General features: G+C 34.6%; 1 protein-coding gene across 14 annotated transcripts in view; it reads right to left on the bottom strand.

The window, feature by feature from the left end:
- The window catches only part of LOC107217245 (plasma membrane calcium-transporting ATPase 3), a 130794-nt gene that overhangs the window by 10711 nt on the left and 103271 nt on the right, over positions 1 to 16812 (bottom strand). For 5 of the 14 annotated variants that reach the window (XM_046739676.1, XM_046739674.1, XM_046739675.1 and 2 more), the window contains one exon: positions 11870 to 16458. The exons of 4 other annotated variants lie outside the window; for them this stretch is intronic. In XM_046739676.1, coding sequence (XP_046595632.1) covers positions 15946 to 16458 — 513 coding nt within the window. In that variant the 3' untranslated portion in view covers positions 11870 to 15945. Of the gene's footprint in view, positions 1 to 7338; positions 7408 to 11869; positions 16459 to 16812 lie in introns of those variants that run through there. 5 more of the 14 variants (XM_046739677.1, XM_046739681.1, XR_006904349.1 and 2 more) reach the window with 3 other exon arrangements.

Raw genomic sequence — 16812 nt, 5'->3', positions numbered from 1 at the left:
CCTGAAATTGTCCGATAAAGATTTTTTACTCCCGATGTATCGTTACGTTAACGTTACTAACTTCAGGGTGATCAATTTTGCTTATTGTCTGTGCAGTATAAACTCTATCAATTATACCTCGCTCAAAGATTTGCTTATTGTACATGTTATCGAATAGACCGACTGTACGGTTGTTTCGAGTTACTTCTTGACAGAAGTCTCGCGTTTGTAATGATTGGAGATGATGTAAAAATTAGGCCACAACCGATAACTAAACGTCAAGTATTTGCATCAACAATTTTTTAACTTTTTTTTTTTCATTTTGGGGGGTTTTGGTTTTGAGTTGCTTTTTCAACATATCGCATGCACTTGTAAACCACCCAACATTGATTGATGCTTCATATCAAGGCTGACACTTTGTCGAACGGTTCTTGACCGAATTGACGACAATTTGTCTTCTGTCGTTTATTCGTAGTCAAAAACATCTCCGGGGTTGCGTTTCGAACGAGGTTCGAAAATCTGTAACCAACCGACGACGTTCGACAATGTATCATACTTTATCAAAATCTCTTGAATCAACGTACAGAGTGTATATTAACCATAAAGCCCGCAGATTAACTGATAAGATGGAATATAAGCTTAATCCTGATCTATTCTATATTGCTGAAATGGCAAGAAGCGTTTTTTTTTTTTTTTTTTTGGATCTGCTTGAAATTCAATCGATAATTATATTCTGCTAGAATACTTTCGCATTTAAAAAGATCTAAACTTATTTCGTACGTGTCAGTACAATAGATACGACGATTATTTATATCATTCAAGCAAATCGGTGTCTATGATTTTCATTTTTAAATCATAGCAAGAATTATTATGAGAGAAAAAAAAATGGAAAATAAATATGTTCGAAAGAAATCAAGTGTTGTAAGAAAGCAATGACAACAGGAAGATGAAAAAAAAAATATATACATATATACTAATTGTTAACGAATGACCAGCAAATCACTCTGTACGATTGCGAATGAAAGGACTTACATACTATACATGTATAATGCACTATGTAGTTAAAATGATATTCTCCTGTAACAACGGTAAGCATGATGTTGACAACAGCACAGTAAACATGACTACTGATAGTGATTTTGCTGCTTTTTCATGCAATAGAATATAATATATATACGTAAAGAACAGATGTATAAGTAGATGCATATACATAAACAAGTGTAATGTATATGTATATCAGCGTGAGTACCACCACCATGTGTGTGTGTGTGTGTGTATGTTTGTATTTATATACGTACGCATATATATATATATATACATATGCATAGATAGATAAATACGTATATACATGTAGACACGTTGAAAGATTGAGTTAATCCAAGTAATGCACAAAGCGGGATATATAAAAATTCTGGTGGTAAATACTTACGCATTTTTCTAATATACGAGGTAGATTTCAGGTGTTGTTAACCGACGATGCGGCAAGACAACATCGTGGACACAATCAAAGCTTCATCGTAATATTAAACCATTATATGTATATATATACTTATATAGTATAATATGTATAAAATAACTTGCGTTTGAGCTGTGAGAAATAAAACCACTATATCTCATGCAGGGGCACGCATTCTCATACAAATAATGTATTATATGCACACAGATGTTTAAGGAATACATATACGTGTATGTAATTCGAAACTGAAAGAAAAGTACGTGATAACGAAAGTAGAGATTGGCAAAAATCATTTCAAGTCGAATAACACATATCGCGTACCAAAAATGTCCAAACAATTCGGAAAAGTGTAGGTAGGCGGCATATAGGATTTGTATCACAACAATGTTTATACGTATTAGGTGTGCTCGATATTTAACAATTTTGATCCTGAAATAAAGTACACATAAATGAAATAGATACTATTGCGGTATCTAATTCACAAAATTAACCCTCCGCCGGCCATGTTTGTTTTTTTTTTTTTTTCCTCACTGACGCCGCCGGCCAACATGGACGATTTCGTCCTGGGTTCTTTTCCCCCACTCAGGGCTTTTCAAAGATTTACAAAAAATGCAGGTAACCAGTTTCAGGTACTTACTTGATATTCCGATAGTTGGCATTACGAAATCTTCAATAATTCAATTAGTAGAAATTGTTAAACAATGAAAAAGTCAGGGTGGACGATATCGTCCATGTTGATCGGCGGAGGGTTAAAAAGTCTTGGTTCATTACTTGACGGAAATATCTGATTGGTCAGGGGCGACGGTAATAACAATAACAGTAGTAGTTTTAATATAATAATAATAATAATAAAGGTGAAATAAAAATAACAAGAACGATGTAGTAATCATGATAATAATCATGCGTTGCAGATATTTGCTACAGTAACATTGTTTGTAGGCTTTTAGGCAGGGTATATAGAATTACGCGATGTAACTCGTTTTTGTACACAGGTATATGTATGTGGTGTTATCGTAATTATTAGTATGGTCAAAATTGGTACTATAAACCGTGTAAGAGTAGTATAGATGTATGTGGGTGTACGTTAAGTAAGATAATAAAGCCGAAATATAGGTGTCGCATGGTCAAAGAGAGAGAGGATAGCAAGTTATGGGGATGAAAGGTACACCTTTGCACTATTTATTGGGAAACCGTGTCGTATGTATTATAATGGTATAACTTGAAAATCCGTCAACACTAGATGCCGGCGGAGAAACAGACGAAACCGTTTGAAAATTATAGGTTACGTTCGCTTCCGTCGGTTTCCACTTTTTCCCGCCAGGCGGCGAAGCGTCGGGACTCTCAAGTTGTGTGTATCCGTTATAATGGATAATTTGTGAACACGCGTAGAGTTGTGTTAATAAAATAAGAAATAACCTCGAGTAATGGCTATTAGCATTCCTAAATTCAAGCTATATAAATTACAGAGTTGGCATTTGAAATTATTCATTGTTAACCCCAACATACAGATAGAGAATAATTTGATTTGCGGCAAATAAAATAGCTGGCAATAAAACTTGACGCACGTACAATGTTCATAAAAATGACGACTGCGATAATAGTTCGTATTGACGCTACGATCGGAATATTTTAACTATTGCGTAATTTCCAAGCTCAAAATTAGCAGTCAACTACAGTACTAAAAGCACTTTGTTCACGTTCCTCTTTCGTCCGTGTAATTGCCTGCATCTGTTTCAGATTAGTAGGAGAGAAAATAAAAAAACCAGGTGGGTATTACAGATGTATGTATTATAAAATTGGTATTGAACGATGGGTCAGGGCATATATAAGTATAGGCAATTAATTAAGTATCTACGCACAGTAACGTCGCCCATATTAACACGTATATACGTAATAGGAAATGCAAGTATGTGTATAATATGTATTATGAACATATATACATACATACAGATATACATAGGGTATTACACAATAAGTAGGAATAGTCAAGTCGCAAGCACCAGAAAGTAACGTATGAGCCAAAGTAGGTTCAAAGGATTGCGGTATACAGCAGGATAGTCTGGAATTTGAATGAAAAATTAACGATCAAGAAGAATGAGAAAAGGTATGTAAATGGAAAAATGACGATTAAAGGAGAGAAGTATATGTATAGAAGAATGCACGACGAAACAGTTAATGCATAGAACATGTCCAGATATTGTCATTTTTTCGTTTCTTTTTTCCGCTTTCTTTCCCCTTAAAAATATTATCACGTTCCCAAAGCCAAGTATATAATATGATGGTTGTTATTGACGGATAATAGAAAAAAGTGCTGTAATAAAATTGGTATGCGCAGCTCTTGTACATGAATATTTATAGTATAGGAATAAATACAGGTAATATTGAAGAGTGATATACTTGTGTATATACCTAGAGGTATACGTGAATGACTGGAAAAAAATTTGCTGGTAAACAGATTGTGTTGCCGTCGATAGTAAGATATTTTTTAATTTTGTATAGATATATATACTATATATGTATACAGTTGATGAGAAAATACTATAGTAGCGATTGTAAGTATTGTATGACGTAATGTGCGAAGTATTCGTTGCATGATATTTTATACCTGGAGGTTTCGGCGAAAACAAAACGGTAATTGTACAGATTGGGTGCAATCCAATGATAATGATAACAATCACAACCAATTTATCCGTGTCTCAATTGCTTGCAACAATCGGTTGTATCCTTTCACCGAAAGCTCTCATTCTTGCGTATATAATACGAAGGAAAATAAAGAAGGTAATGAAGATGAAAATAAAAAATGAAAATACGATACAAAAGGTATGACAATTTACGAACCGTATATATATATGTATATCTATAGGAAAAGATTTACCTTGCCAGTCCCAGGACCAACTTATACCACGGACTTGTAATCGGCTGTAAAACATTTGCCAGAAAGATCATTAACCTATATAGTTTTAGGCATGTGTATATCAATTTTATCCCAATCTATAGCATGACGACTGTTCGACATTATTTAAAGCCTATTTTCTGTGCCTGAGTCAAATTCAAACTGACCTTTAAATATATGTTATTGCATTTACATCGGATGAAGTTTGTTTTTTTTTTTAATGTATCAAGAATAACGGAAAGAGAAGAACTTAAAAAATGCAATATCTAGACCCATGTATACGATTCGATTTGAAAGAGCATTCTCACACACGACATAATGATTTTCTTCGTCTATAGTGTTGATCACATCGTGTTGAGAAGAAAAATCGTGGTTTCTTCAACAGTCTAAACAACTATTAAACACAAAATTAATTTATGGCACAGTTATTATTTACCAAATTCATTGAGGATATAAGATAAAATACACAATCGGAGGACTTTTTTTTTTTGACGGTTATACATGAGTACAGCTGTTTGGACTTACCATGGCATCATATTACTTTCCGCGTCGATATAGTTATATATGGTATGTGTGAGTGTAGTTTTTTAGTTTCTTTTTTGGTGGGTAGTGGCGGAGGGAGGGAGGGGGGTGAGGGAAGGAATTATTTTTACACACGAGCTTGATGCGATGAGGTAAGAATGTCCAGAAGTAATCGAAAAAGGATGAGAGGCGTAAGGATTTTCTTCAGAAGAACAGGCATTGAATTTCGTCGAATTCAGTGGGAGGGAGAAAAATGAAAGAATAATGTATGGGTAAGAAACTAGAGGGAAAAAAAGAAAACGAGACGACACAAAAATAACTTGTGCCAAACTCGCCTGACGATGAGCACCAGCACTCATTGTATCGAATATGTGATATGTATGTACCATAATAGAAAATCGGTTTTCAAAATAATCACTTCCTTTTGATTTTTGAATATTGTTTTGTTTCTTTTTTTTCTGTTATCATATCACGTTTTGCAATGCCGTACTTCATAGTAATGCAAAGTTTTTTCGTATTTTCCTTTGTCTATACGATGTATAAATACTTATTACGCCTGTAAGCATAAACATGCTATTTGATGGTACAAATTTAGTTCACGGTTACACGACCCGTTGCTACCACATCCAAAGATAATATTTATTACTTAGTTTTCCGAATTTGCTGTAGATAGTCTCAAAATAGTTGAGGTACACGCCTGTATGTGTAAACTACAGTCAAAGTTGTGCGTGTAAAATTGACGCAACGGTTAAGCAGCTGCAGTTATGACGTTTCACACAACCAATAAATGTACACGCAGTTTCTACACGACTTTGAAAGTTTTCCTTTCCTCTGTGTTTCTTTTTGACTTCTGTATTACCATTTCAACAACCGGTTGTTGAAAATAGATGCACCGCTGTATATTATATGTATAGATATTTATATGTGTACACGATACAAATACGAAAAATGCAATATTGAGCAGAAGCCAATAAAATGGACAGAAAAATATATACGAAATTAAAGAAAATCCTGAATAACACATAGAAGCGATTATTGTACGATGTATTTTCATTTTAGGCTGGTGTGGATTAGACATTGACTACCTCGTTACGTCTAAATTTGTGTACTACTTGTACGGTTGTAGGTTGTTATTGAATGTTTTCACAACTAAAATGCTATCACACCACGAACAGTGATCTGAAGTTTACTTCTAACTGCAGTAAAAGTACAATTCTGAAACAGGAAACGGCTTGTCAGGAACGCGGTAGAAAGCGATTGGGCGTTAATTCATCGGGGAAATGATAGAGAAAACGAAAATGATATAGACATGACGATCGTTTCATGGAAATGACCATTTGGCCCCGCAGTGCCGTCGATGTTTTGGCTTAAAATAGTTCGAGAAGAAGCGGCATACAAAGTATGTTTACAGGCGTTCACTTCGGTAGCTGTACGAGCAGGTATAAATGCCTTGTACGGTACATAATGAAAAGCAAGCATACACAACGATTGTCCAATAATATCGGCATTACGCGTCTATATGTATACAGGTTTATATCTTCAACAATCATCCGCATTTGAACAATCATTAGAAAAATATAAAGCGCACGCACTAATCATTCATATACTTGAGCATAGTTCGAGGTATACTTTAAATGCCGTACATTGATACAACACTTTGAATTAGAAGCGCGACTGCATGCAGCTGAAGCCAAAAGACTATGCTGCACATCGGGGTTGTTTTAGTCCGATCTCAGTACGAACGATCCCTACGAACGATCATGCTGGATTTGTGACTGAACCGTAGACAAATGTGTTACTGGGCACTTGGCAGAGAATATTTTTATCGATATTACATCCAGACAGTCGATCGTAGGGTAGTTGACGACGTATACGGTAGGAAAATGGGAACTGGGGGTGAAAAGTTCTTCTAAAATACAGGCACAGTCGAACCGCACTTGTTTGACCAGTTCCTCGCTCTCTGCGCGTAGTTCGGCTGCGCAGAAAGTTGCGCACGGCGCATTAAAAGAGCTCCTTCACCAAGGTCCAACGAGTGAGGTTATCGCCGTGCGTATACAAGCCAAATGTTTTCAACACACAAAGTTATACACAATTAATAATAAAAGAAGAAGAAAAAAAAAAAGAAACGTAATGGGAAAAGACATACAAATTATCACGCAATAATATACTGCACAACGAACAGGTTATAGTATAACAAGATGAATTTGTACACAAATCAAAACAAGGCAAAAAAAAAATAAAAATGTATATAAAGATGTATATACATGTGAAAATAAAATTGCATTAAAAGTATTATAGTAGCTTACAGAAAAGAGCATAGAACAGCGAATGATAAAGTGAGTAAAAGAGTTATTATAGTAAGGCTCAAAAGAGAGAGTAAGTATAGAGATAGATAGACAGATAGATAGATAGATAGATAGGTAGAAGATAGAGTGACAGACAGAGATAGATGAAGAAAGAGACAGTGAGAGAGAAGAAGAGCGCTTACAGCTTGGTCTGTTGAGCTCTTGCTGTAGGGTACCGGTATCAAACGTTCCTGCAACTCGCCACCAATCACCTTCAAGAGTAAATGGTAACATCATGGTTATGTATGGCATGAGATGCACTTGAAGCAAGCTGCTCTCGAACGTTCAAAGTACTTCATTCGTTTTATACAATAACGTACCCAACAGAAATAGAGGAAACAAGAGAAAAAAAAAGATTAAATAAAATACACACACCCCGAGCTCGTTTGGAAAATCTATTAAAAACGTGTTTCCCGAAATTTTCAACCAGCATGTTTTTGTACGGATTCAATTGTCGTGATGAATTTTTCAGTGCAGTGTTAAAAGTTTCGAACTTCACGGCTACATTTGTCATATCTGTGATACAACGGTCAAGATTGAAATGAGTGTGATATATTCTGGGTACGTGTGTAACGTGTCGTGTGTATATAAATATACATAATTTGTATGGATTATATACTTGTTTTCGCGATACTGAAATTCCGATGCATAAATGAGGTTGAGAATGTGACAAATAGCGGTTGACATGCAAATAAAAGTGTGTATTCGGCCACTTGACAAATCCGTTTGGTATTTAGGAATTTGACGCGGCGTTTAATGATGTATCGTCACTTTTTTCTTTTCAAACGACCTTCAGGCAACTGTGAACCAGATCTTATCATCGGAGACGATTAGAGGCGAATATAGCCAGACTCAATAGAATGAGAGGTCGATTAGATCAATGATGCCGGCATAGTGTTGTTGCTATAGATATTTCACAATATACGTATAGCCCGAGTAACATGGATAGTATAGCATAGAAAAAAAGATATTGTGAGTAAGTAGGATATACATAATATGTAGTATATATTCATGTATAGCAAGAGTGAGAAAAAAAAAATTGGCAGAAAACGATAGATATTTACACCGAAGACATGTGTTTTCGAGTAAGTTTTGGAGCACATGTACAGTCTTCAATTTTGACCGATGAGACAGGGATTGTCGAAAAGAGTTTGTAGTAAAATAGTTAGGGTTTGGGTTAGGTTAGGTGGAGGATTTCAACTTATCCGCTCACGTTCTCGTGAGACTGCAGTGAAAACAATATTATAAGTATACAATAAGGTACAATCGTGGAAACTTACGGGAACGCATAATATAAGCAAAGTATGAAGAATAGGTATACGAGAGTAGTATAATGAGGCAAGGAACATTATGTATAGTAAGAATTGAAAAAATAAAGGGACAAATAGCGACAAATGTAACAATAGAACGTGACTGTATAAGTGAAGATATCGAACACAGCGTATCGTATCTCTTTAACGACGTATTCCTAGGTCCAACGTAATTGTGCGATAAATACGTATAAATGTGTCACTACACCTGCATCACGATGATTAAATGATTCACAGTATGTTATATTGCGTGGATGCAGTTCAATGTTAGACTTTGATCGTGTCCGTTTCGTCATTGTTAAAACGATGGCATAGACGACAGGTCACTCAATCATTCTCGCGCACAGAAACACGTAGAGCATTGTTATAGACTGCTGCATAAACAGACCGTTTATTATCCGTGCCAACAAATTGGGACTAATCAGGGCTCACCGGTTTTTTTTCTTGTTCTTTTTTTCAATCGCTATTATCAATTTTGAGGTTGTGAAGTTCAACTATCATCGGTTGCTTTTAACAAGAAATATTGGTAGTGATGCAAACGTGAGTCACGTCTTCGGATACTGCGATATACTATGTCCGTCGGTTTTCTTTATGAGCACTAACTGTCTCACGGATTAAACATCAATGATTGATAGTTGCGGAAGCATAAATTAGAGAGAAGAAAATCGGTTTACAGAAATGTTGGGGGAAAAGAACAAAGGAAATCAACCGAATTTGTAATTTGAAAAAGAAAGAAAACGTTCAAATAGTGCCTGAATAAACTCTAGAGAGTCGATAACCTCTAAGAAAATGTGAGAATTAGTATTTTCGTGCATTGTACTGTCTGCGCGTATTGTGTATCGGAAAAAGAGAAACGTCCGCAGAGTTAAAAAAAGCAACAAGATAAAATAGCATAGTATAATATTTGATCTGTGTGTGACGACGATTAGACATGTACGACAAATAATGTGTTTGCGTGTATAATTAATGTAATGTGGGTAGTGTAAGTGTATAACGTTGGAGTTACGACTCACGCGACCAGACACAAACATAGGTATGTATAATATTGACATCACAAACAAGAAAAAAGTGATATAACGTTATAAACGAAAGAAGAATGAGAACAGAAAAAACAACAAAGACAGATACATGTTAAGAGTATAGTATATAGATACGTATAGCGGTGTGTAAAAATTAAAGTATTCTACGGTGACAAAAGTGAGAGTATACTGACTATACATTCGCACTTCGGCGACAAAGGTGACAAAACTAAAGAATCGGCGTTTTTCAAAGGTTTGAAGGTTTAATCCATCGATCTTTAAAGGAGACATTAAATAGAATGATACAAATGCAAGTTGGACGAGCTCTGAAGGGACGCTTCTGCTCTCTGGTGGAAAGTTTCGCAACTACACAAGTGTCACTTCGCACGGTCAACGGTTATAGATTCGAATTTCGGCAATCGAAGTGTAGTATAAATTCAAAAACGCGAATATTTTAGTTGTGTCACCTTAGTCACCGGAGTGTGAATTATACCGTCACACGTATAATACCTACATAGTAATTTGTTTACTGTTGATTATGAAAACGTCGAACTCGACGTTAGAATAATTGATCATATCGATGAAGAAACGAATTTTGTACAGAGCTATTAGGGTTAGGTTAGGACATCGCCAAGTATTTCAGGACGTATATACATACAACTTATAATATACATACTTTTGCATGTATAATATAATGTACATATCTTGAAATACAACGTTGTACAAGCACTATAAATACCTATATAATAGCAAGTTTATGTGCGCGTATGATGATTTTTAGCCCCCCCCACTAAACGAATGATTTTTTTTCCCTTATTTCATTTCACGTTAGTCATATGATTATCCTTGCAATGATTAGTTATAGACGAGATCAACGAAATTACACGTACATCGTGAGCGCGTCGATTAAAGCAGTTCGATTATACATACGATACAATATAGCATGTGCACATAACGTTTATAATTTTTGTTTGGGCAGGCGGAGGGACTGGTTTCAATTTCATAATTAATTATCTATAGCACCGGCGATTGTCGAAGGAAAAAAAAATTGAACAGTAAACAAACGAGAAGAAGAAACATAAAGGACAATGTGAAACAACAACAATAATAATAATAATATTAATAATAATTGAAAGCAATAAATTAAAATTCAAGTCGGAATATCTTCTGTACGCATGAACAACAATAATAATAACAAAATAAGATCGCCTATACGAAGAACCTTTATATGATTCATACGATATCGTGAGATATCTTAATATTTGTCATTCCCGTTTCTCTATCCTTGCCATTTATTTTTCCCAAACAGCACGTGTCAATTTTGTGTACCTACGCAAACTATAACTATACATATGTTTGATAATTACTTTATATCGTATGCAGAATCAAATACACATGTGTCGTTTGTCAGCGTAGGTACTCAATTGTCGCGGTTGAAATACGTGAATATAGTTTTGTTTCGTTAATTTACTTGGTAAAAATCTATTGAAAAATAATGGTGTGGTAGCACGTTTGTATTGTTATATTGTATCAATATGTGTATCCGCTTTCGATGAAAAAAGAAAAAAAAAAAAATTATCCAGCGTATATTACACGTACTTGGAAAAGAATTTTTTTTTTTTTTCTCTTTCACTCTGTCTCCGACGGTTGACTTTATCGCACATTTCGAGACTGCGCGTAAATTCATATCGCCATTCTTAATGTCATACACGTATTTAAAACGTGTTGTGCATAAATTGGTATGTGTAGAAAATAGATTTTTTGCATTATACATGTTGTCACTTGTACGTTTCGATAGTATCTGACAGTGACCTAAATTATATAAGTTTAATTGTACTGGGATATAACGTAATACATGTACTCAATTTTTTTTTCAATACGCTGTTATTATTATTCCCGTTTTTTCTCTCTGTACATATCACACAGACACACATATATATATATATATATATAATATGTCTGAATGCGTTCGTTATATTATTATTCAACTACATATTGTAAGATCAGAAAAGTGTTTTGTTTGCCTTTTCAATGTTTTTTTTTTTTTGGAATCTCTATATTCAAAAGATATTCTTATTACCAGTTTATATGTAACGTAACATCGCAATAACACTATTACGTCTTATATATGTTATACGTATACCCGTACGTATACATGCAAATAATCGTATATCGTATACATACGGTATACGATATACGTGTATAAAATTAATTTCAAATTTAATAAAACCTAAGTTAATATAACAAGCGATAACTGCACCGTTATCATTATATTAAAGCTATGATACATAGACTTTTTGTATTTCCATTGTATTTAAAAAAAATATATACACCGCAACAATTGATTATCACCGGATATGTGACAAATCGTGGCATCGATTTATTGACTTTAATAACGCCGATGTTTTTTTTTTTTCTTCTTTTTTTATATATGGCGCTGTCGTATTATATTCCATTTTTGTTTCTTACTTCATTTTGTGTATCTGATATTTCACCTGAATAGATACATCATTTATATTGGGCAATAGAACCTTACGTTAACAATATATCTATATCATTGGTCGAAGAGTGTGTTTATATATACATATATATATGTATATATAAAAAAGTTATAATATTTCATCATCGATACATGTTTAATTTTTCACTGACTAGGTACAGCGATTCAGGAAGTTTCCTGTATGGTTAAGAAGAACTCATCAATGTGTAGATAAGATAAAAAGATGAGGTAGTAAGTTACTGAATAATTTGATTTTGAATATGATTTTCCAAACTGCGCAATTCCAATCAATGGTGAAATTGAAAATTTTGAAAAAAAAAAAAAAAAAAAACAGTTTGAATACTGAATTTACACGACGAAGATTTCGTTTTTTCCAATTGCATTTGGTTTTCCAATTCGTAGGAAAAATACATTTTCATCGCCGTTCAATCAAAGTTTAGAAAATATCGATGGCATATACGACGTTATATAGCATGTAACAGCTGCAGAATTATTTTTATCAAAAATAAAAATAGGATCGAATCGTTATTGATAGATATAATAACAGGCGAGCGAATATAAAAGAAGAAGTATAAATGAGAAATGTATATAAGTAAAACGAAATTGAAAAAATAGGCGTAAGATTAAAGCGTGGGTTTTAAAAATTAAATAAAAATTCGATAACAGTGATAAAAAGTTTCGTCAACTACAGCTGGCCGATATATAAGTATAGTATACTGTTAAAAAATACGTGGGATGCAGTCTAATAGAATATATAAAAGATTGTGTGAGTATGTGGATCATAATAGAAATGTTTAGATGGCCGAGTAAAACGAAGTATATATAATTAGATATAAAATTTTTATCGGATAATCGAAAATGTTTGTGAAAACGATTTCGAAGATTCGACACATTGTTTTTCTTTTCTGTTTTGTCGCTACGGGATTCGTCATGTAACGTATTATCAAGTATAATTACAGTTTAAATTGAATGCGTTGTAGATACGAAGTATAGTAATAATTGAACCCTGCCTACGATTGCTGCAGCCGCAATTTTTATTTTGGCAACCATGTATAACCAGCTGTATTAATTAATTTAGCGAGTCCTCGTTTATCAAATTACCGTAATACGAATTCATACCCATCCCGTTATGAACATACTAGTTTGAACGATGTGTTTTTTTTTTGTCTCTTCCCCTTAAACTAGCAGCTACGAAATTTGTCTGCAATAGAAGAAAACCAACCCTTTGAGTCACAGCGGTAAGTATTCTTACCACCTATTTTATATCCATTTATTATGCATTTAGATAACTTGTTAACATATTGCGGTAGTATACTAATAAGTTTTCAATACTCGAGAGTAATCGTCGCGAAGTAATGTAAATTATTTTTATTACAAACAAATTGATTGAAAGAAATCGTGAAAATTGACGGAGTGATTCATTTCCAAGAAAGTTAGCCCTCTACACATATACATGTTCTGCATAATTTTTGTGCTCGCTGATTACGATCTCGAAACGGATATAAAAAATTCAAGATGGCGGATTCAATATGGCCGTCGAAAATTTTTAATCCGATCGAAACCGGAGAAAAAACTTTGTCCAAAGGTTTTTGGGGTCGCTGATTACGAATTTGAGATCAGATTCTTATAATTCAGCATGGCGAATGCAATCTGTGACCCCAAGAATCCCTGCATATAGTTTTTTTGCCTGTATTCGATCCGCCATCTCGGATTTTTTAAATCTGATTTCAGATTCATAATCAACGAACCCAAAGGCCATGGAATACCATTTTGCTATAAAAATTTACCTAGCGCAATGATGCGTGACTCGAAGGGTTAACGACTGTTTTCTTCTCCCCACACGATTTGTACGAGGCCCTAATAAAAAGTCTGACATACAGACGATCAGACACATTCGCAACTCAATCCCAAGCAAGCGGGATCTAATTCGCTTTGGCGCACTCGTATCGAATGTATCGTAGGCAAGCGTTAGTAAGCTAACCTGATCAACACTAATATTCGCAAAACACACGTTACTCCAGCGAAGTCTCTCAACGTTTAAGAAGTCCGTGCAAAAACGCGTACTCCGTATACTCCGTGTTTCATCAAAGTATGCCTCTCTCTTTTTTTCCGACATCTGTACGTTATGCAACCAACATGCTTCGAGAGGTTTTACACACGTATGTAACGTAATAAACACATGTTACACAGGTATGTGTATATAGATTTTTGTCGGTTCGATTTTTAAGCGTGGGAGTTGCAGGTCAGGAACGGATGTATAAAAGTATATGAGTGGATGTATATGTATACAGATATAAGTACGCGTCATACGATAAACTATAGAAGTCGAGTAGGTAGCTTTTTTTGGAAAATTAAATATCCCGGCAGACTCTACCATATGTATTATTGTACACACGTATCGTCTCTGTGTAAATTTTGCATTGGAACGGTCATTCGCAAATTTCGTTCGCAAGATGTGTGATACAGGGAGAAAAAAAATGAAATAAAAAAAAAAAAAAAAATAACAACATTCCAATACCGTGAATTACACAGGAACTGAAATAAAAGATGAAAAGAATGAAATAACTCGGAACGGGAATAAAGGAAACTCTTATTTTCTCGATTATATAATAAATTGCTTTTTTGTTACAAGGTGTATTTGAATTGATTTAATTAATTATTAGTTCGCGTTTAAAAACTCAACGTTAAATATGCTCACAGATATTTCAATTAAATTTTATAGCAACACAATTGCACAGATTAACTGCGCACGAATGTATCGATTTTAATAACCGTAACATTTTACACCGTGTCTGTATTTGTATATTGTATTGCAATATGCATTCTGAATTGGATTTATATTCAGGATAATAATGAAATACAGCATTTAAATGAATACTAAATATCTTATTAAGTACGTCCCACATAATCATAACCATTATCATCGTCATCATCATTATTATCTGGACAAATAATAATTAGAAAACAATATATGTATCATATATGTATGTATGTATATAATATATATAGGTAATGCAGAGTATAATCAGTTTACGCAAAAAAAGTAGAAAAAAAGTGAACCGCGTTTCGTACCATCGATAAAAATTTCATCCTTCAACAATATGTAATTATTAATCTAAGGAAGTGACGGAAAGACGAGGGATACTGGACTGGGTGAACAGAAATAATAATAATAATAATAATAATAATGTATGTGGTAATAAAAACAATAATAATTACAATATTATTAATAGTAATAATGACAGTAATAATATACTAAATAAAATTAATGGCGATATTAAAATGAAACAAAAAATATTGACCATTAAAAAAATGAAAAAATGAAAAAAAAAAAAAAAACCCACAAATTCATCTGACAATTTGCAAATGGCTCTGTACTCAATGTCAAACGATGAATAAAATGTATAATATAGGTGTTGTAAATTATACGAATCCAGAAGTAATAAATATTCACTTGTCATACGTTAACGAATATCATGTGTTTTTTTCCTATTTTTTTTTCTCTTTTCTTTCTTTGTCGTTACAAAGGGTTTGCAAAGCTTACAGCGTTTTTTTTTTGTTTTTTTTTTTTTTTTGCCAGTTTGTAAATTATTTCAAGATCGCAGGCGGAGGGCAGAAATTATATTTGCTCGGTGAGCGAATGATAAAAGGGAGATAAAAGGAAATGGGGTAAGGTTTAAGCCGCGCAAGCGAGTCAGTATGAAGAAGAGGCACACTTTATTCTCGTATTTAATAGTAATGGTAATAGTAATAATAATAATAATAATAATAGTGGTGGTAGTAGTAGTAGCAGTAGAATTTGCTTCATCTTTGTTAAGATTATTATCATTATTGTTGATTTCTTTGAATCCATGCAGGTATAATTGATCAGACTCAAAGACTGATAGATCGGAAGTGGCAGTGAAAGGGATGACGGTGAATTTATATGCTTGTCTCGTGAACGAGCTTTGGTACAGCGTCGGATTGGGCAAGGTTGTTGGAACTCGAATGCGGTGAGTTAGCTGATCGTGACTCGGGAGCAAGCGATTGGTTGTTGGTATTATTGGCTGGGGATACTGTGGATTTGTTGTTGGTGGTGTTTTGGTGGTGCGGTGTTGCAGCCGATCCAGGAACATTTAGCAGCGGCGGTGAAGAAGAAGCAGGACTGTTGAAGGACGGCAGCCAATTTCTTTTGCCGGATGCTGTTGTTGTTGTATCGTGGTCCTGACTGTTGTGCTCGTTATTGGTAGTGTTCCCGATGGCGTTCTTCAACGATTTGACTGTTGTCAGGTTGGTGTTTGTTGGGTCTTCGTCAATGTACGTGAAGTCGGATAAAGGTCTGGGTCCGGTGTGGCTGCGCGAGCTGCGCATACTGTGTAAGCTGTGTAAACTATGGACAGAACGTCTTTCCTCCAAATCCTCTAGAGTCGACTTGAACGCTCTGATTACCCGTAGCTGGAAAAAAATAGGGAAGGGCCTTCTATCAGGGGGGCGAGGAAGGGTAGCGACACACAAACACACGCCAGTGCAACTTTTTTTTTCTCCCCATCATCATCAGCTTTCCGATCAATTTATCCCCGTCAATAAATCTCATCGATCCGGTTGTACGTACTTCTCACTCTATATGATATTTAGCTGTTATATTATACTACCTACTAACAAACTGCAAGCAAGCGCATAACTCATTTCTTGCTGCTGCAGCATATTTCCGTAATTTCATCTTTGGGTTACATTTTACTGTATCAAATCGTTGGGGAACGGTGAAACTCAGCAGGCTGAATTACCGACCGAGCAGACTGAATTACCAAC

Source organism: Neodiprion lecontei, chromosome 5, assembly GCF_021901455.1.
Source record: "Neodiprion lecontei isolate iyNeoLeco1 chromosome 5, iyNeoLeco1.1, whole genome shotgun sequence".
Lineage (NCBI taxonomy): Eukaryota > Metazoa > Arthropoda > Insecta > Hymenoptera > Diprionidae > Neodiprion > Neodiprion lecontei.
The sequence above is the reverse complement of the archived record's forward strand: the minus strand, read 5'-3'. Positions and strand labels throughout refer to the sequence as shown.